The sequence below is a fragment of the Onychomys torridus genome, chromosome 1, assembly GCF_903995425.1.
Source record: "Onychomys torridus chromosome 1, mOncTor1.1, whole genome shotgun sequence".
Classification (NCBI taxonomy): Eukaryota; Metazoa; Chordata; class Mammalia; order Rodentia; family Cricetidae; genus Onychomys; species Onychomys torridus.
In genome coordinates, this window is record NC_050443.1 from 17,424,876 (window position 1) to 17,442,314 (window position 17,439).

A 17,439-nucleotide genomic window follows, 5' to 3' on the forward strand; every position below is an offset into this window, starting at 1 on the left:
GCCAACCCTGGGTGGCATGGCCATGGCCCACACTCTCTTCTGCTGGAATATACCACAGGGAATTTACCTGAGGCTGCAGAGGGCTTGTGGCTCTGTGGATGGCCACCTTTCCATCCCTCCCACTCCCTGCTGGGATCTGAGTTCCTCCCCTAACTGAAGAAGTGCCTGGGCTAGTACTGGGTGCGGCAGACCCTTACACTCACTTCTGCTTCTGCCTAGTGATCTCCTCAGTGTCGGGAAGGCAGTTTGTCCATGGCAGGGACCCATAAAGCCACTTGAGCATACAGTAGCCCAAGGTCTGGAGGTCGCTGCGGCGGGAGGGCCCTGGGGAGAAAAGGGGAGAGGTGGGGCTCAGTCTGGATGCTCTACCATCCAGCCATGGAAGACTGTCTTGGCCATCACTGCTCAGTCCCCAGCCCCCTTTATTCTCCCCATGACTCTCACACACTCTGTTGCCTGTCACCTACACCAGTACCCCAATTCCTCCATCTATTCATCTTTTGTTAATATACTTATCCACTGAGCTCTGGGGGCCTGTGCACCAGGCCTGGCCTCTCATCTCCCAAATGGACAGGAGTGCATTTCCCATACAGTTTAAGTGGGAAAGACACAGCATGGAGCTACCTCATCCTTGAGGAGACAGGACAGAACAGAGAAGCCAGCATCATGGGGCCAACACTTCCCTTTTACCTCCTAACTCACTGTTCAGGCAGCTGTGTACTAAGTTAAGCACTAGCAGCCTCACCGCCTGCCCCTGGTGCAGTACAGGCACGACAGTCTGATGAACGCATAGACACAGGCAGATGGATGGTCATGATACTGAGATTCGAAAGAGAGGGGCTGGAGAATCTGCCTAGGGCTGTCATCACTCCTGCACACTTCCCATGGGTAACAGGATCCTCTCCTTGTTCCATGCTTAGCTCTCATGACACCACAAAGATCTCATGCTCCAGTATGGATGGCCCTACTTCCACACCTGCATTCCTAGGTGGTCCTAAGGCAGCACTCATCACCTCTGCCAGGTTGGTCTCAGTCTCTGAGCCTCTGGAAGTGTGACAAAGCTGCTGTCCTTTGTCCTAAATCCCAAATCCCCACCGCTCAAAGGCCACCATCCAGTTCTCCTTGGTGCTGAAGGTGACGAATCCTTCACATGGCCAGAACACTGTCTATATTCCCAGTCCCCATCATGGCACCCTTTACGACCCTCCCTCGACTAAGAACCCATAAAGCTGCCCAGGATGAGAGCTGAGTGTCATGGTGCTGAGCTCTCACCACATCCTTTGTGCGTGTCCACACTAATGAACTCCAGGTCTCCCTCATGTGGGCTCCTGCTGCCTTCTTTGTAGGTCACATGTCTGCCACCTGGGCAGTAGCGGAAGGTGAAGCCATAGCCCACCAGGGTCACCTGTGGACAAGGAGGCACACAGACCTGAGGTTAGGACTGCAACCTTGGTGTCAGACTCCAACGTGGGCACAGATGCCCGCGTCAGCAACTGCCTATCTAGTCCCCGACAGGTGTAAAGGGGAGACATGGGGCGGCTATTGGTTGCAGAAGGTCAGGCATAAACTCAGCTGCACCCCTGCTTTGGGCCTCAGGTGAGACTGAACATCACGGCGGACCGGGGTGTGGTGGGGACTGCTCACCTCAGAGGCTGGGGAGCAGAGAAAGTAACAGAGGGGAAACAGGGACAATACAGGGTACACCCTTGAAAGGCATGCTCCTGGAGCCCCACTCCTGATCTCCATCACCTTGCAAAGACACCCCCGAACAATGGCTCCATCAATAAAGAAGCCTAATGTGGTGGCAGCATCCTTTGATCCAGGCACACACAAACCTCATCTCTGAGGACTGAACTGAACACCTAAGCTGCTTTGTTCTCTGGACTTTGCCTGAGCCTGGCCTTCCAGCACTCCACCTGCCTCAGCTTGGAAAGTGCCACCAGCACATGAGCCTTTGGAAAGATGCTTCATATCCAAATTCAAACACTGTTTTTGGAGACAGGACTCATATATGCCAGGCTGACGTGGAACTCCATATGCATTTGAGGATGACTGAACTTTTTTTAATGTTGCTGTTGTTTTGAGACAGGGTTTATACATAGCCTGTCTCACTATGTAGACTAGGCTGTCCTTGAACTCATAGAGATAACCTGTCTCTGCCTTCTGAGTGTTGGGATCAAAGACATACACCACCACATCTGGCTTAGAGTGACAGATCTCCTGATCCTCCTGTATCCACTCCCTGAACGCTGGGATGACAGGTGTGTGCCAACATGCCCAGTTTATGTGGCTCAGAGATAAAAGCACTGCACCAATGGAGCCACAAAAGGGTGTTTGTGCGTGCCCGAGTGCGTCCATGTGTGTATGTGTGTTGGAGGAGGCTGGCTCTCACCTGGCTTAGATCCTCTGGATTCACAAAGACATTCTCAGCTGTCAGGTTCCCATGAACATACTCATTTTCATGGAGGAACTCTAGAGCATCCAGCTGGAGGAAGAAGGTGTTGAGATGGTATGACTGACAGGGCCATGATAATGGGGGAGGAGCAAAACTGTCAACCTAGGAGGCACTGAAGGGAGTGGTCTCCTGTCAACCTAGGGATCACTGAAGGGCTGTCCTGTCAACCTAGGGGGCACTGAAGGGAGTGGTCTCCTGTCAACCTAGGGATCACTGAAGGGCTGTCCTGTCAACCTAGGGGGCACTGAAGGGAGTGGTCTCCTGTCAACCTAGGGATCACTGAAGGGCTGTCCTGTCAACCTAGGGGGCACTGAAGGGAGTGGTCTCCTGTCAACCTAGGGGGCACTGAAGGGCTGTCCTGTCAACCTAGGGGGCACTGAAGGGAGTGGTCTCCTGTCAACCTAGGATCACTGAAGGGCTATCCTGTCAACCTAGGGGGCACTGAAGGGAGTGGTATCTTGTCAACCTAGGGATCACTGAAGGGCTATCCTGTCAACCTAGGGGGCACTGAAGGGAGTGGTCTCCTGTCAACCTAGGGATCACTGAAGGGCTATCCTGTCAACCTAGGAATCACTGAAGGGCTATCCTGTCAACCTAGGGGGCACTGAAGGGAGTGGTATCCTGTCAACCTAGGGGGCACTGAAGGGCTGTCCTGTCAACCTAGGGGGCACTGAAGGGAGTGGTATCCTGTCAACCTAGGGATCACTGAAGGGCTATCCTGTCAACCTAGGGGGCACTGAAGGGAGTGGTCTCCTGTCAACCTAGGGATCACTGAAGGGCTATCCTGTCAACCTAGGGATCACTGAAGGGCTATCCTGTCAACCTAGGGGGCACTGGAGGGAGTGGTCTCCTGTCAACCTAGGGGGCACTGAAGGGCTGTCCTGTCAACCTAGGGGGCACTGAAGGGAGTGGTATCCTGTCAACCTAGGGATCACTGAAGGGCTATCCTGTCAACCTAGGGGGCACTGAAGGGAGTGGTCTCCTGTCAACCTAGGGATCACTGAAGGGCTATCCTGTCAACCTAGGGGGCACTGAAGGGAGTGGTATCCTGTCAACCTAGGGATCACTGAAGGGCTATCCTGTCAACCTAGGGGGCACTGAAGGGAGTGGTCTCCTGTCAACCTAGGGATCACTGAAGGGCTATCCTGTCAACCTAGGAATCACTGAAGGGCTATCCTGTCAACCTAGGGGGCACTGGAGGGAGTGGTCTCCTGTCAACCTAGGGATCACTGAAGGGTTATCCTGTCAACCTAGGGATCATTGAAGGGCTGTCCTGTCAACATAGGGACCACTGAAGGGGTGTCCTGTCAACCTAGGGGCACTGGAGGGGGTGTCCTGTCAACCTAGGGGCACTGGAGGGGGTGTCCTGTCAACCTAGGGCACTGGAGGGGTGTCCTGTCAACCTAGGGACACTAGAGGGGTGTCCTGTCAACCTAGGGACACTGGAGGGGTGTCCTGTCAACCTAGGGGCACTGGAGGGGTGTCCTGTCAACCTAGGGACACTGGAGGGGTGTCCTGTCAACCTAGGGGCACTGGAGGGGTGTCCTGTCAACCTAGGGACACTGGAGGGGTGTCCTGTCAACCTAGGGGACACTGGAGGGGTGTCCTGTCAACCTAGGGGCACTGGAGGGGTGTCCTGTCAACCTAGGGGCACTGGAGGGCTGTCCTACCACGTTCTAGTACAGCATGAGGAAGTTTGTGTAGTAGCATGCCTGATCATGGCTCAAGTTAGACTTTCTAAAGAATTCAGCAATTAGCCAGGCATGGTGGCTCACACCTTTAATCCCAGCACATAGGAGGCAGTGGCAGGAGGATTTCTGTGTGTTCATGGCCAGCCTCATCTACAAAGTGAGTTCCAGGACAGCCAGGGCTGTTACACAGAGAAACCCTGTCTCAAAACAACAACAACAAAATCCAATCCCCCACCCTGCAAAATTCAGCGGTTAGCTGGTGCTTGCCTTTCCACCCACCTCCCGTGCGGACTTAACGCCCTCTGCAGGAGTCACTAGCACCCTCCAACATCAGAGCTCTGCTTGTTTTCTGAGAAGCAAACTGTTAGGCCCCTTACTGGGGTCTAGTAGTAGCTCTGCTGCTGAGCTATATCCCTTCCCAGCAACTTCCGACTGCATCTCCAGTTCCAACTTTACACTGAGCACTGCTTCTTCTGGTATCTCCCCTTCCGCTGGCCAGGACGCTCTGCAAGCCCACCCTCTGACCTGAGCCTTCATCTTGCCTCTGGTTTCCTAGTTCCAGCTCTACCCAACACGGCCCGAGGGTCTCTCTGCCTCACCTGCCCAGCATCCCTGTGGCTCCCAGCACTCCCTGCTCCTTACCTGGTATTCGTGACTCTGTGTGATGGACTCTGCACACTGACCCCACCCCACCCCACTATAGACTGTGCTAGGACATTCATCTCACCTAACAAGTACACCACTCCCTTGGCGCCTACATCGCCAGCTATGTGATGATCTAGCTTCTCACTCTTTGTTAAGCAGGGTCATTTATGTTTTGTTGTTGTTTTGAGACAAGATTTCACTAGGTAGCCCTGGCTGTCCTGGAATTCACTCTGTAGACCAGGCTGGCCTGACATCTATTTCCCTCTACCTTCCGAGTGCTGGGATTAAAGGTGTATGCCACCACTGCGACTGGCAAGCAGCGGTCATTTTCTAGAAGCCAGCTGTTTACCAGAGCCCTGTCCAGGTAACTGAGAACGAAGACGTGAAGACAGGATGGGCTGCTCTCACCTCCATCTCAGCCAGAGAATGCTGGTACTTGGTGACCATTTAGTACAAGCATGAATAAGTGAATGAATGAATAAATTTGGGAATGAGTAACGTCTCTGTACAAGCTGTGGTGGTCTGAATGAGATGTCCCCAAAAGTCTCGGCTATGTGAATACTTGGTCCCTAGTTGGTGGAGCTGTTTGGAAAGAATTAGATGTTAGATGTGGACTTGTTGGAGAAGATGTTACTGGGGTTGGGCTCCAAGTTTCAAGCCCCCTAGCATTCCAGTGCAGACTCTGCCTGTTGCGGGGTTCTGAGGTGTGAGTGCTCAGCTGCATCTGCTGCCTTCTCACCGCTACCGCATGCTGCCATCACGGACGCTAGCTCTCAGAAATCGAAAACCCATAAAAACTCTTCTTCATTGGGCCTTGGTCACAGTGTCTTAGCAATAAAAAAGCAAGCAAGACACAAGTCTTGGCCAAGCTGTCTCCCTGGCCTAGAATCTTCTCTTCTACATACCACCACCATTCTGCCACCATGTGGTTGCTGGGAATTGAACTCAGGACCTCTGGAAGAATGGGCAGTCAGTTCTCTTAACCTCTGAGCCATCTCTCCAGCCCTTCCACCCAGCATCTTACAGTTCCCATTCTTCCTGAGAGTCCAGGCTCAAATACAAGGCCTGCACCTTTGTTCCAGGCTGGGGCTCCAGGCTGATTCGAGGGACATCAGCACCCATCCAACTAGACCACTGGTGTGCTGCCCTCCTGCATCCATGAAGATGAATTCATCTGCCTGATGGGAAAGCTGGGTCTGAAGAGGATGTGAAGTGGTTCTGAGATACATACCAGCCTGCAGGCCACCTGCAGCACACATCTCTCTGATATCACATGCTTTGGGGTGTTATCCAGGGCTGACTGAAGGCTTCTCCCCAGGCTGGGGAACACCAGGAACCTGGAAGACAGAGAATCATGGGAGCTGGAGATGTGGGATGTCAAGCCCTGCAAGGTATTCCACAGAAACAGGGCAGGGTGAGTTAGGACGCTTCTCCCCACCAGTGCTCATCTACAGCTGTGTACTCCTACCTTTGGGCTCACCGTCCCCCTTTCCTGTGAGTACTCACACTGCCCTGGGGCAGGTATGAGAACTTAGGTTCTTCACCCCTCAGTTCTCAGCTAAACTGTAAACAGATCCATCTAGGACCTACCCTAGATATGAGCCACAGCCCTATTCTGAAGGCAAAGATGTCCCCATGAGAAATGCCCATTCATGCAGCAGAGGGGCCACTGGGTGGGGTAGGGGGTCGGGGTAGCAAGTGAGGTGGCTCACCTGTACTTGTCTTGGTGAATGCCAAAGCCGACGCATGTGGGGATGGCCAGGAGCGGAACCAGGAACTGTTTCTTCCACTTGTTCACTGCGGGAGGCAGAGAATCAGGTTCAGATTCACAGCCAGATGCCAGGCTCATAGGAACAAGCCCTGCTTAGGCCAGAAGCAGAGAGCCCAGACCAGACTCCTGGTCTCTTCATTTGTTCTCACTGGTATGACACCCTTCTGGGTGACAGTGAGAAGAGAAGTGGACAGGGTGGGCACATCTGTGATCCATGTCTGCCAGTAAGTAATTTCTAAGCAAGCATGCACAAAGCGGGCATGAGGGGAAGAGATCAGAGCAACAGAGAAGGGCTTCTGTGGGCTCAGTTGGTAGAGTGCCTGCCTAGCAACGACAATGTCCTGGGTCCCATCCCCAGCACTGCATACAACTGAATGTGGTAGAGCTCACTGGGAACCCCAGTACTCAGGAGGTGGAGGCAGCAAGACCAGGAGTTCAAGGTTATCCTTGACTACATTTCCAGTTCAAGAAACCCAGGGCTACATGAGACCCAGTCTCAAGGTAACGAAAGAAAGGAAAGAAGAAGGGAGGGAGAACAGGATGACCTCTGAGTTTACATGCAAAGCTGGCAAGATTAATAGAAGTCTAACCAGCCATAGCATGACCGAGCCCCTGGGCTAGTGCAGAAGGATTGGGTATGCTAAGATCTGGCCAGGTGCAGGCTGGTAGGGGAGACACAAGGGGCTGGCAGTTCAGCTCCTACCTGTGGGGTAAATACTTCCCAGCAGGCCGTTTCAAGGGAGCAGTACAACAGGAATGGATGCAGTTGGAGAGGGGCAGACAGAGCATGTGTGTGTGGTTTCTTCACAACATGACAGGTTTATATAACCCAGAGAGTACGGCTAACAGAACACAGGAAAAGATACTCAGACACCAGGCATTATGAGTATGTTTGTTCTGAATGTAACCAATTTGATTTAAAAATTTCCCTAACAACTTGTGATGTGACAGCCAACACACAGTGTTCATGACAGTTACCATTTGTCTCTCCAGAGCTGCTACAGGCCAGCCCCACCTGTCTTCCCAGGCCAGAGGGCTGAAGGAGATGGGAGTCTGGTTGTGGGTGCAAGTGGATGCATACCCACATATCTGGTCACCTCATCATTTAATACCTTGAGGACCTGTCACCCAACCCAACTCTCCTGCCCAGTCCCCGTGGAGTACCTTGTGGGCCATTGCACCTGACTCAACTCTCCTGCCCAGTCCCTATGGAGTACCTTGTGCAGGCTTGGCTGCCCTCTGAAAGAAGTTCTGCTCGTTGAAAAGGCGCCCATCCTTGGAGTCCTGAGGGTGAGAGAAGGGCAGTGGCTGTTACACCAAACTCCCTTGGACAAGGGCCCCACATTCCTAGCAAGATCCCACACCAACGAAGTCCACTTCTTCCTGCCCCTGTAGTCCCTGAAGAATCGTGACTGAGCAGGCTGTGCTTCTCAGTACCCACTTCCCTATTGTGTGATATTTTATTAGTGTTCTGACAAATAAAGCTTGCCTGGAGATCGGAGGGTGGAGCTAGCCACTAGTTCGCCATAGAGGAAAGGCAGTGGTAGCACACACCTTTAATCTCAGCACTAGGGAGGAAGTAGAAGATCAGGAGTTCAAGGCCACCCTGAGCTACATGAAATTGAACCAGTCTAAAAAAGAAACAGAGTAGGCAGTGGTGGTGCATGCCTTTGCACCTAGTACATGGGTGGCTCACACCTTTGATCCCAGCACTAGGGAGGTGGAGACAGGAATATAAGCCAGACAGAGACAGGGTCTTGCCCCCATTCAGTCTGAGGATTCTTAGAGACAGGACCCCTACCATTTGGGTCTGAGATTTCATAGAAGTCTAGTGGCTGCTGCTCTGCTTCTCTGATCTTTCAGCTTTCACCCTCAGTATCTGACTCTTGGTTTCTACTGTTAAGCCTAATTAGGATCACAACTCACCTCCCTTTGATTATTTTATTATGGTAATATCCACAAGTTTACCCTAGACATGTGGCGCTTACCTAAAAACTTCATTTCCTAGCCTGCTTTGCAATGAGGCACAGCTTCACAACCAAGTTCTGGCCAATGAAGATGACCAGAAATGCCAGAGAGTTTCAGACCAACCTGGTCTAGTTACTGAGAACCAGTCTCCAAAACAAAAACAAAACCCCAAAACAACAAAAAGCAACAACCAAAAAAAGAAAGAAAGAAAGAAAGAAAGAAAGAAAGAAAGAAAGAAAGAAAAGAAAAACCATGGTGTATCGGGTTGAAGAGATGGCTCAGTGGTTCAGAGCACTGGCTGCTTTGCAGAGGTCTCAGGTTTGGTTCTCAGAACCCACATCAGGCAGCTCACAACCACTTGTAACTCCAGCTCTAGGGGACCTGAAACCCTCTTTTGGTCTCTGTAGGCACCAAATATGCAAGTTGTACCAAAATATACATGCAGGCAAAATACTTATACACATAAAATAAAATTTATATATTTTAAAGATTGGGGACACACACACACACACACACACACGCACGCACGCACGCACGCACGCACACACACGCACGCACGCACGCACGCCTGCCAAGCCAAATCTAACTATATATACTATTCTACTTTGGTGCTAAAGATGACAGCATTACACAGAGCCAGGTGTCTGTCCAATAGCCCTCTCCTCTCTCCCTTCCCCTGGTCTCCTTTCCCTTCTCTTTCTCCCCCACCTCCACAGCCCCATATTCTTCTAGGACATAGCCTCATGTATCCAACGCTGGCCTCAAACTCTTGGTGTAGCTGAAGTCCGAGTTCTTGATCCCCCTGCCTCCACACTCTAAGTGCTGGGATGACAGGTACTGTACTTCCTGAGCTGCGCCCCGCTCTGCCTCCTTTCTTGCCTGCCTCTTTCCCTCCCTCCTTCTCTCTCCATTCCTTTCTTCTCGTGTGTTACGTTTGGAATGCAGGGCTGCCTCAAAGACTTGCTGGCAGAGTCCAGTGACAGTGCCCGGGATTCCTTGGCTGGGGTCCGTCACACAGGAACTCCGAAGTGCAGGGCACCCGGCCTAGGGGCCTGGACATATCCCACCTCCACATCCTCTTACTCTCTCGGACTCTGCTTCTTGGCTGCCACAAGAGCCGCTCTTGGCTGCACCTTCCCCATGATTGACAAGTGAGGTGCTCTGTTTGGCAGCACCCCTACATGGTATACTTCCATGAAATCATGAACCAGATAAATCCTTCCTCCCTTGATGTGTTTCTCACAGAAATTTTGTCACAAAAACTGACACACACACAGTGCCTGACAAACAGACTCTGTGTAGGAAACAGTGGGCAGGTAGGCACAGGAAGCCAACAGTACTGATCTTGGAGCTAAGTGGGGACAAGGTCACATGATCAGGATGCAGGAGCGAGCCTCACCTCTGCTCCCGAGTGAAGAGGAGTATGCCTGGTCAGAGTCCCATGGCTTTTCACAGACTAGGAGCACCCTGTTTTCAGGGTAGGCTCCCCAGGCTGCAAGGGGACTCAGAGGTCAAGGGTTAATCTGAAAGCCCTCCACCCTCCCTTCTGAGTTGTCTTTAGACCACTCACCAGTTTGAGTGAGAACCTGTGCTTCCGAGCCCCTGACTCACAGGGTGGGACAGAAGAGGGCTCAGCTGTAGAATGACAAAGAGAGAAACATCAGAACCTGAGGGAAGTGTCAGGGACACTGATGCCCGAGCTGCTCAGAACCAGGAGCCAGTTCTCTGGTTCCCATGGAGAAGTACATACTTGGTCCTCAACACCTGTTCCTTCATGTTTCTCTGCCTCCCTCCCTCCTCTCTTCAAAGTTCCAGGGACTGAATCTAGAGTCTTGCATTAGGCAAGCGTGACACACCCTAGATTAGCTGGGGAGAAAGTCTCAATGAGGGATTGTCTACATTGGGTTGGCCTGTGGGGGATTGTCTTAATTGATGTGGGAAAACTCAGTCCATCATGGGCAGCACCATTCCCTAGGAAGGTGTCCTGAGCTATTAGGAGTGGAGACATCAAGCTGAGCACAAAAACAAACACGCATTCAATTTTGGCCTTTGTTCTTTATGGTTGTGACCAGCCTCCTCAAGCTCCTGCCTTAATTTCCCTGTGATCATGAACTGGGATACCAGATCCACCTCCTTCTTCCCTAAGTGACTTTTCGGCAGGGCTCCAACAGAAGGTGAGTAGGACAGCCACCTGACCACCCCCCAGCCCTGATGCTTCATCTGCACTATCAACTTGATGGGCCTGAGGAGCAGCAAGGCTAGGGAGTGCAGTTCCGGGAGACTCTGCGATGACGTCCAGATATGAGGAGGTCCTGAGGGCTCTGACCTTAACGATGGGTTAGTTCTTTGAAGGATTCAAATATAATACCATCTCTGGGAGGTGGGGCCAAGCTGGAGGAAGGAGGCAACGAGGGGCATGTCCCTGAGGGTCATCCCTTGCCTTGGTCATTCCCTGTGACCCTTTCTTCTGGTTCCTGGGTGCCTGGTCTGAGCTGCTCTGCTCTATGTCCCCTCCCTACCACGATGGACTAAAACTGGTCAAATCCTGAGCCCTAGCTCATCTTTCCTCCTTGAAGTTGCTGTCCTTGGGTATTATACACCGTCTATGTGGGGCTACATGGTCTGGCACATCCCCTGTACACTGGGACAGACACTGTGTACCTTCATAGAGAATGCCTTGGTCACCCCGGGTCTGGAGGGCCCTGAGTGTCCAGTGCTGCCCTTTCTTGTCTGTCAGCCCTGTCCCCGTGGGCAAAGCCTGGAGTGAGGTGGTCACTCGGCTCCGCTTCAGTGTCTGAGGACTTAGCCTGGAGGACTGTGGGCTGCCTCTGGGGGTTGGGGGTCTGCGCCAGGTACCTGCAGGGAGACGAACAGATTAAGCAGCGTGGAGAGAAGCAGTGCCCAATCATGGGCCTACTCCTGTTCGTGGATTCTCCCCAAACTCCCACAGGTCAAGATCTTTGTTCTACAATATTGGAGGCCCTCATGGGTCAGGTCTGGACCCTTCCAAGTGTGGTGTGGATTCTGACCTAGACAGAACCTGTCAGAATCGGATCAGAGACGGAGCAGTCAAGGTGGATATTGGGGACAGAAGAGATAGGTGGCTGGAAGAAGTTAAAGGAGGCTTCTGGGCGAGGGCATACTACAGCAGTCTTTTTGGCTAAAAGAAGTTTGCCAGGGAGAAAGGACATTACAGACATTCACCCCAATGGGTCTTGGCTATGTGTTGAGCTATGCAGAGGGCCCAGAGTGTTAGACTCAGGATTGGTACTGAAGGATACCCAGACATTAGGCCTCTCTTGCCCAGCACTGGCTGGGAAGATAGTATGAGTCCTATATGGTTCCTTCCAAATAGAACATGTAGGCCAGGAAAAGAGGTACAAGGGACATGGAACCAAAAGTGGTGAATGGATAAATGAGAGCAGGTCTAGCCAGAGGTAGTATAGGCCTCAATACACACTCACCAGCTCAGAAAGGATTCTAAGAGATTAGGTCTCTAAATGGTGGGAATTGGGGAGCATGACAGGCCTGCAGGAAATGAAGGCAAGCTGGTCTGAGGGAACAGATTAGCAGAGCTTAGAGATGGATAGTCCCTTGGGTTACTCTTCTGTTTACTGGGATATGGAGTCAGAAACACAGTATGTAGTTTAAATGGCAGGCTAGATATGGCTAGAGAAAGAGTTCATAAATTGGAAGACAGAGATGAAGAAACTACTCAAAAACTGAATGTGATAGCATGTGCCCATAATCCCAGTACTTGGGAGGCTGAACCAGGAGGATAGCTGTGAGTTCCAGGCCTGCTTAGGTTTTGTAGTGAGAACCTGTCTCAAAAAACAAACACAAGAAATTGTCTAGAAAACATACAGAATGATAAATGATAGCAGATGTAAGATAGGTGCTGGATTTGTGGAGTCAAGGCAGAGAGCATGGACAATGGGTCCAGCTGGGTGTGTGAAAGTTCCCTGTGGGGATGGACAGGAAGGGGACACTGGGAAGAAGGTCCAGGCAGGGCTGACTGACTGGTGTCTCAGTTGAAACGGTAGTGGTTTTTCTCAAACATCGTTTTAACTTTCAGATTTCATTTTAATTTTTAATTATGTGCGTGTGTTTGTGTGGGGTGGGGAATTTCACTTAAGTGCAGTGCCTGTGGAAAGAGAAGGCACTGGGCCTCCTTGAGGTGGGGCTACATGTGGAGTCGTCAGACAAAATGCTGGGAATTAAACCTGCGTGCAAGCACTCTGACCTGCTGAGCCATCTCTCCAGCCCCTTGGCCCAGACATTGTCCCAGGACCCCTCTTCGCCCCATCCAGAGACAGGCCAGCTCCAGCTCACCTGTGGCTCTCTCAGGAGAAGTCCAGGTATCTTCAGAACCGTCACAGTCAGAGAGGAGGGAGGGTGGGAGACAGGTGACAGTGTGTGACCATTTCACTTTCTTGGGAGAGGTTTCAGAACTAGAGTTCAGCTCTCTCCTTGAGCCTAAAGGTGAACCAAATGCAGATTAGAGTTATGAAGGCCTTCCAGGCACAGGCAACCCTGAACTCTGTGCTCAGGGTCAGCCACGCTCTCTCCTCTGACCTTTGCAGAACAGTCCTGCTGTCTCCACCATCTAGTGATCCTTTTCCTGAGTACCTCTCCTTCACCAGCCCCAGCCTCCTTTACATCTTCCAACACTTGCCATTCTGCTGCCTTCTAAGCAACAAACATTTCTATTCTGAGCTATCTTGCTGGCCCAGCAATTTGTTTTTGCAGCTGGGTGGCGGTGGCCACACCTTTAATCCCAGCACTTGAAAGACAGAGGCAGGATGATCTCTGAGTTTGAGGCCAGCCTGGTCTACAGATTGAGTTCCAGGGCAGCTAGGACTACACAGAGTAACCCTGTCTCAATCCCCCCCCTCTCCAATCCCCCCAAAAGACAAGGTCTTGCTATATGGCCTAGACTGGTCTTAAACTTAAGAAAATTCCATTTCTCCTTCCTCAGCCTCCAAGTGCTGGGATTACAGGTATGTATCACTGTGTCCAGCTTCTGAGTAAATTCTCCAGCTCTATCTAGTCTGCCATTTAAAGCATCCACTAAGTTTCTTATTGCAATGATTGCAATTATATGTATTTATATGCTTTTATATGTATGTATTTAAAGTTTCCTTTTTGCAAACATATTAAACTTACTTTGCAAATATTTGTATTTTTTTTTAAGCTAAGGATTGAACCCAGGGCCTTAGCAAGCGCTCTACCACTGAGGTAAATCCCCAACCCAATATTTGTGTCTTTTAATTCTTTTTGCTTTATTCTTTTAAGAGTTCTTAATCCATTGAACCATGTCTCCAGCCCCATTTTTGTTTTATTCTTGAGACAGGATCTCACTCAGTAGCCCAGGACTCAGACTCATGGTGATTCTCCTGCCTCAGCTTCCCAAGTGCTTGGATTACAGACATAGCTACCACACCTGCAGCAGCTGTCAATTCTAAGGGATTCAGTGATTGCAGACACTTTACCTTCATCATAATCCATGCACATGAGTGACACACCCCAGGGACATGACAGTGGACAACTACTGTGAGGATGACTAGACGCACAGAAGTCCCAGCAAGATGGCTCAGTGGGTCAAAGGACTTGTTACTGAGCCTAATGACAAGAGTTCAATCCCTGGGTCCCACATGGGAGAATTCGAACTTCTGCAAGCTGTTTTCTAAACCCCACATGTGTGCCCATGAACGCTAATATACTAATATAATAGTGTAAATAACACTAAATACTCAGTGTGTTAGCATGCATCCAACATAGTCCAGCCCTGCCTCGCACTGTGACTGTTAAACGGTCTGTGAGGTACTAGGACTAGGCAGACGTGGGATGGCTGCAGTTTACCGAGTCTGGCTTGTGTTCCCGTTGGTTTTAGCTCCGTATCTTTCCTTAAGAAATGCTGACACAGCTGTCCAGTCAAACCGTTTGCTAAACAGTGTTCCCCATGGCTACCTGCTTCTGCAAACATGCTTAACTGCAACAGAAACCTCCCTTTTGTGCTCACAAGACCCAGAGACCACCCTCCGACAAGTATATAGACAGGAATTTCAACAGTATGGCCCAAACTACAGAAGCTGTAAGAAACTGCAAGATGGGGCCTGACTTCGCTGGTGCCTACCTCTAAAGGATGGCACAAGCCGTGTAGTGCCAGTCTGGGCTTCTGCATGCTCCTCCACAGGCAGGGCCTTGCCACAGTACGGGCAGAACTTGAATGAGCCTTTGACACTTTTGCCACAGACTGGACAGAAGGAGATCATGCTGCAACAGAGAAAGGGGGGCAGGAATCAAAATGACACCGTCTGCTGCGTACGAGGTGCGAGGAGCTGCCAAGGGCCTGTGCATGCATGTGGGGGCCACAGCCAACCTCGGCTTTGTGCCCTGGTACTACACATCTTGTGTTTAGACAGTGCCTCTCACTGGTCTGTAGTTTGTCAAGCAGATGAGTCTGTTTGGCCATTTCAGTCCACGAACTACCCCCACTCCTATCTCTCATCGGCTCTGAATCTCCAGTACTAGGATGACAAGTGTGCACTATCACAACCAGATTTTTCTGTGAGTCCTGAGGGTTGAACTCAGGTCTTTATATTTGCTTGGTGTCTTAGTTAGCTTTAATTATTAATGTGGCACAGCCTAAAATCATTTGAGAGGAAAGCTTCAATTGGGGAATTCTCTAGATCAGATTGGCAAGTGGGAGGATTGTCTTCATTGACGTAGGAGGGACCAGCTCACTGCAGGCAGCACCACTGCCTATGTAGATGATCCTGGACTGTAAAAGAAAGCCAGATAAACACAAGCCAGAAAGTAGTGTCCCTCCATAGTGTCTAAGCCAAGTTCATGCTCTGACTTCCTCGATGACGCACATGTAAGCCAAAGAAATCCTTTCTTCCCTAAGTTATATTTGGTCAGAGTATTTTATCACAGCAACAGAAAAGAACCTGGGTACATGGTGGGTGAGCATTCTCCCAACTGAGCTGGCTCCCCAGATCCCTGCTATTGCTGTTTCTGCGCTTCCTTTTCATCTTTCCATGTTGGAATCTCAGAGCCTTTTGGGCCTGTTTCTTCTCACTGATGACTTACAGAACTTGTCTTTAGAAGTTAGAAGTTAGAAGTTAGAAGCCATCCAGACAAGTAGTTAAAGATGCCTCAGCAAAGAGGAGAAATGTAGATGGAATTATTCGTCAGGACTACTGGTTAGCTCTGTCTCACCATCCACTCCCAAATAACTACAAATAGACTTATTATTAATTATAAATGCTTGGCCAATAGCTCAGGCTTGTTACTAACTAGCTCTAACATCTTAAGTTAACAATATGTTTATCTATGTTCTACCACATGGCCCAGTACCTTATTTCAGTATGGTATGTTTATCATCTCCTGCTTCCTCTGTGTCGGCTGGCGACTCCCAGTGTCCTCTCAGTTTGGCTCTTCCACCAAACCTTTTCCTGCCTAGCTATTGGCCAGTCAGCTCTTTTATTAAACTAATCAGAAGGTGCTCTGGCAAAGACACATCTTCATAGTGTGCAAAAGGATTATTCCACAGCAGATAAAGCAGTTCCTTTCTCCATGGCTATGGCATAGCAAAAGACTCTTTTATTTCAATCATGGAGCTGTGTAATGTGCTGGGCTGCAAAGATTGTTCTCAGACCCTGCTACATTCCCAAAGGTTAGCAGGCTGCGCTGGTGAAACATTCCATCAGACATTTATTGTGTTCTTTTCTGGTTATTCTGGTTCACAAGGGCTGGCAAGACAGCTTAGTCCAGTGGTTTTCAACCTTCTTAATACTATGACCCCATAGTTGCTCATGTATGGTAACCCCTTCCCACCACAAAACTATTTTCATTGCTATTTCATAACTGTAATTTTTGCTACTGTTGTAGAATAATCTTTTTGTACAGTGTGAGGATGTGTCACTCTGATTTTTTTTTTTAAAAAGCTAACTGGCCAATAGTGAGGCAGGATTTTCTGGGGCAGAGAGAACACTGGGAAGAAGAATGGAAGACATTTCAGGACACAGAGAAAGCAGCATGGGCATTACAAAGTAAAGGTAACTGAGCCACATAAAAGAACATAGATTTCTGGGGATGTCTTTCTGTATGCTGTGAATGTGTTGCTCTGATTGATTGATAAATAAAATGCTGATTGGCCAGTAGCCAGGCAGGAAGTATAGTATAGGCAGGATAAGCAGAGAGGAGAAATCTGGGTAGTGGAAGGCTGAGTCAGGAGACACTGCCACAAGAAGCAAGATGTGAAGGCAGAACTGGGAAAAGGTATCAAGCCACATGGCTAAACATAAATAAGAGTTATGGGTTAATTTAAGATGTAAAATCTAGCTAGCAAGAAGCTTGAGCCACTAGGCCATACAGTTTGTAATTAATATAAGCCTCTCTGTGTTTACTTGGGTACCAGTGGCCACAGGGCCACGGGAGCCAAGCAGGACTGGAAAAAACTTCAGCTACAAATGGCACCCAATGGCTCGAGTTTCCACCTAAGTTCCTCTTCATGTCTCGTGTGGGCAGTGAGACACTGTAATATGTGGGCTTGAGCTGCTCTACAGCAGGTTCATGGCATGAGGCTTGACCTATGCCACGTGATGTCTCCAAGCAGCACACTATGCTACATGGTGGATATAGATTTTGCTAGTTTAAAAAAAAAAGAAAAAAAATTGGGGATTTAGCTCAGTGGTACAGCACTTGCCTAGCAAGTGCAAGGCCCTGGGTTTGATCCTCAGCTCTGGGGGAAAAAAAAAAAAAAGAGTTTCTGGGCTACACACTGCTTTGATAGAGGCATAGACCCATTGTCTCCCAGAGTCCAGCGGTGAGCTTAGTTACTCCAAAGCTGGCAGTAAACGTAGTTCTGCCATGTTGGAAAGCTGAGGTGGGCGGAGCCAGCA

At 50.1% G+C, this 17,439-nt stretch overlaps 1 protein-coding gene across 3 annotated transcripts in view; it reads right to left on the reverse strand.

The window, feature by feature from the left end:
* The window catches only part of Vrk3 (VRK serine/threonine kinase 3), a 34,979-nt gene that overhangs the window by 8,283 nt on the left and 9,257 nt on the right, over positions 1 to 17,439 (reverse strand). For 2 of the 3 annotated variants that reach the window (XM_036170664.1, XM_036170673.1), the window contains exons 3-12: positions 14,667 to 14,806; positions 12,863 to 13,006; positions 11,192 to 11,386; positions 10,101 to 10,165; positions 7,780 to 7,846; positions 6,504 to 6,588; positions 6,023 to 6,128; positions 2,393 to 2,485; positions 1,273 to 1,405; positions 204 to 324 (exon numbers count right to left, since the gene is read on the reverse strand). In XM_036170664.1, coding sequence (XP_036026557.1) covers positions 204 to 324; positions 1,273 to 1,405; positions 2,393 to 2,485; positions 6,023 to 6,128; positions 6,504 to 6,588; positions 7,780 to 7,846; positions 10,101 to 10,165; positions 11,192 to 11,386; positions 12,863 to 13,006; positions 14,667 to 14,805 — 1,148 coding nt within the window. In that variant the 5' untranslated portion in view covers position 14,806. The remainder of the gene's footprint in view (positions 1 to 203; positions 325 to 1,272; positions 1,406 to 2,392; positions 2,486 to 6,022; positions 6,129 to 6,503; positions 6,589 to 7,779; positions 7,847 to 10,100; positions 10,166 to 11,191; positions 11,387 to 12,862; positions 13,007 to 14,666; positions 14,807 to 17,439) is intronic. The other variant, XM_036170682.1, reaches the window with a different exon arrangement.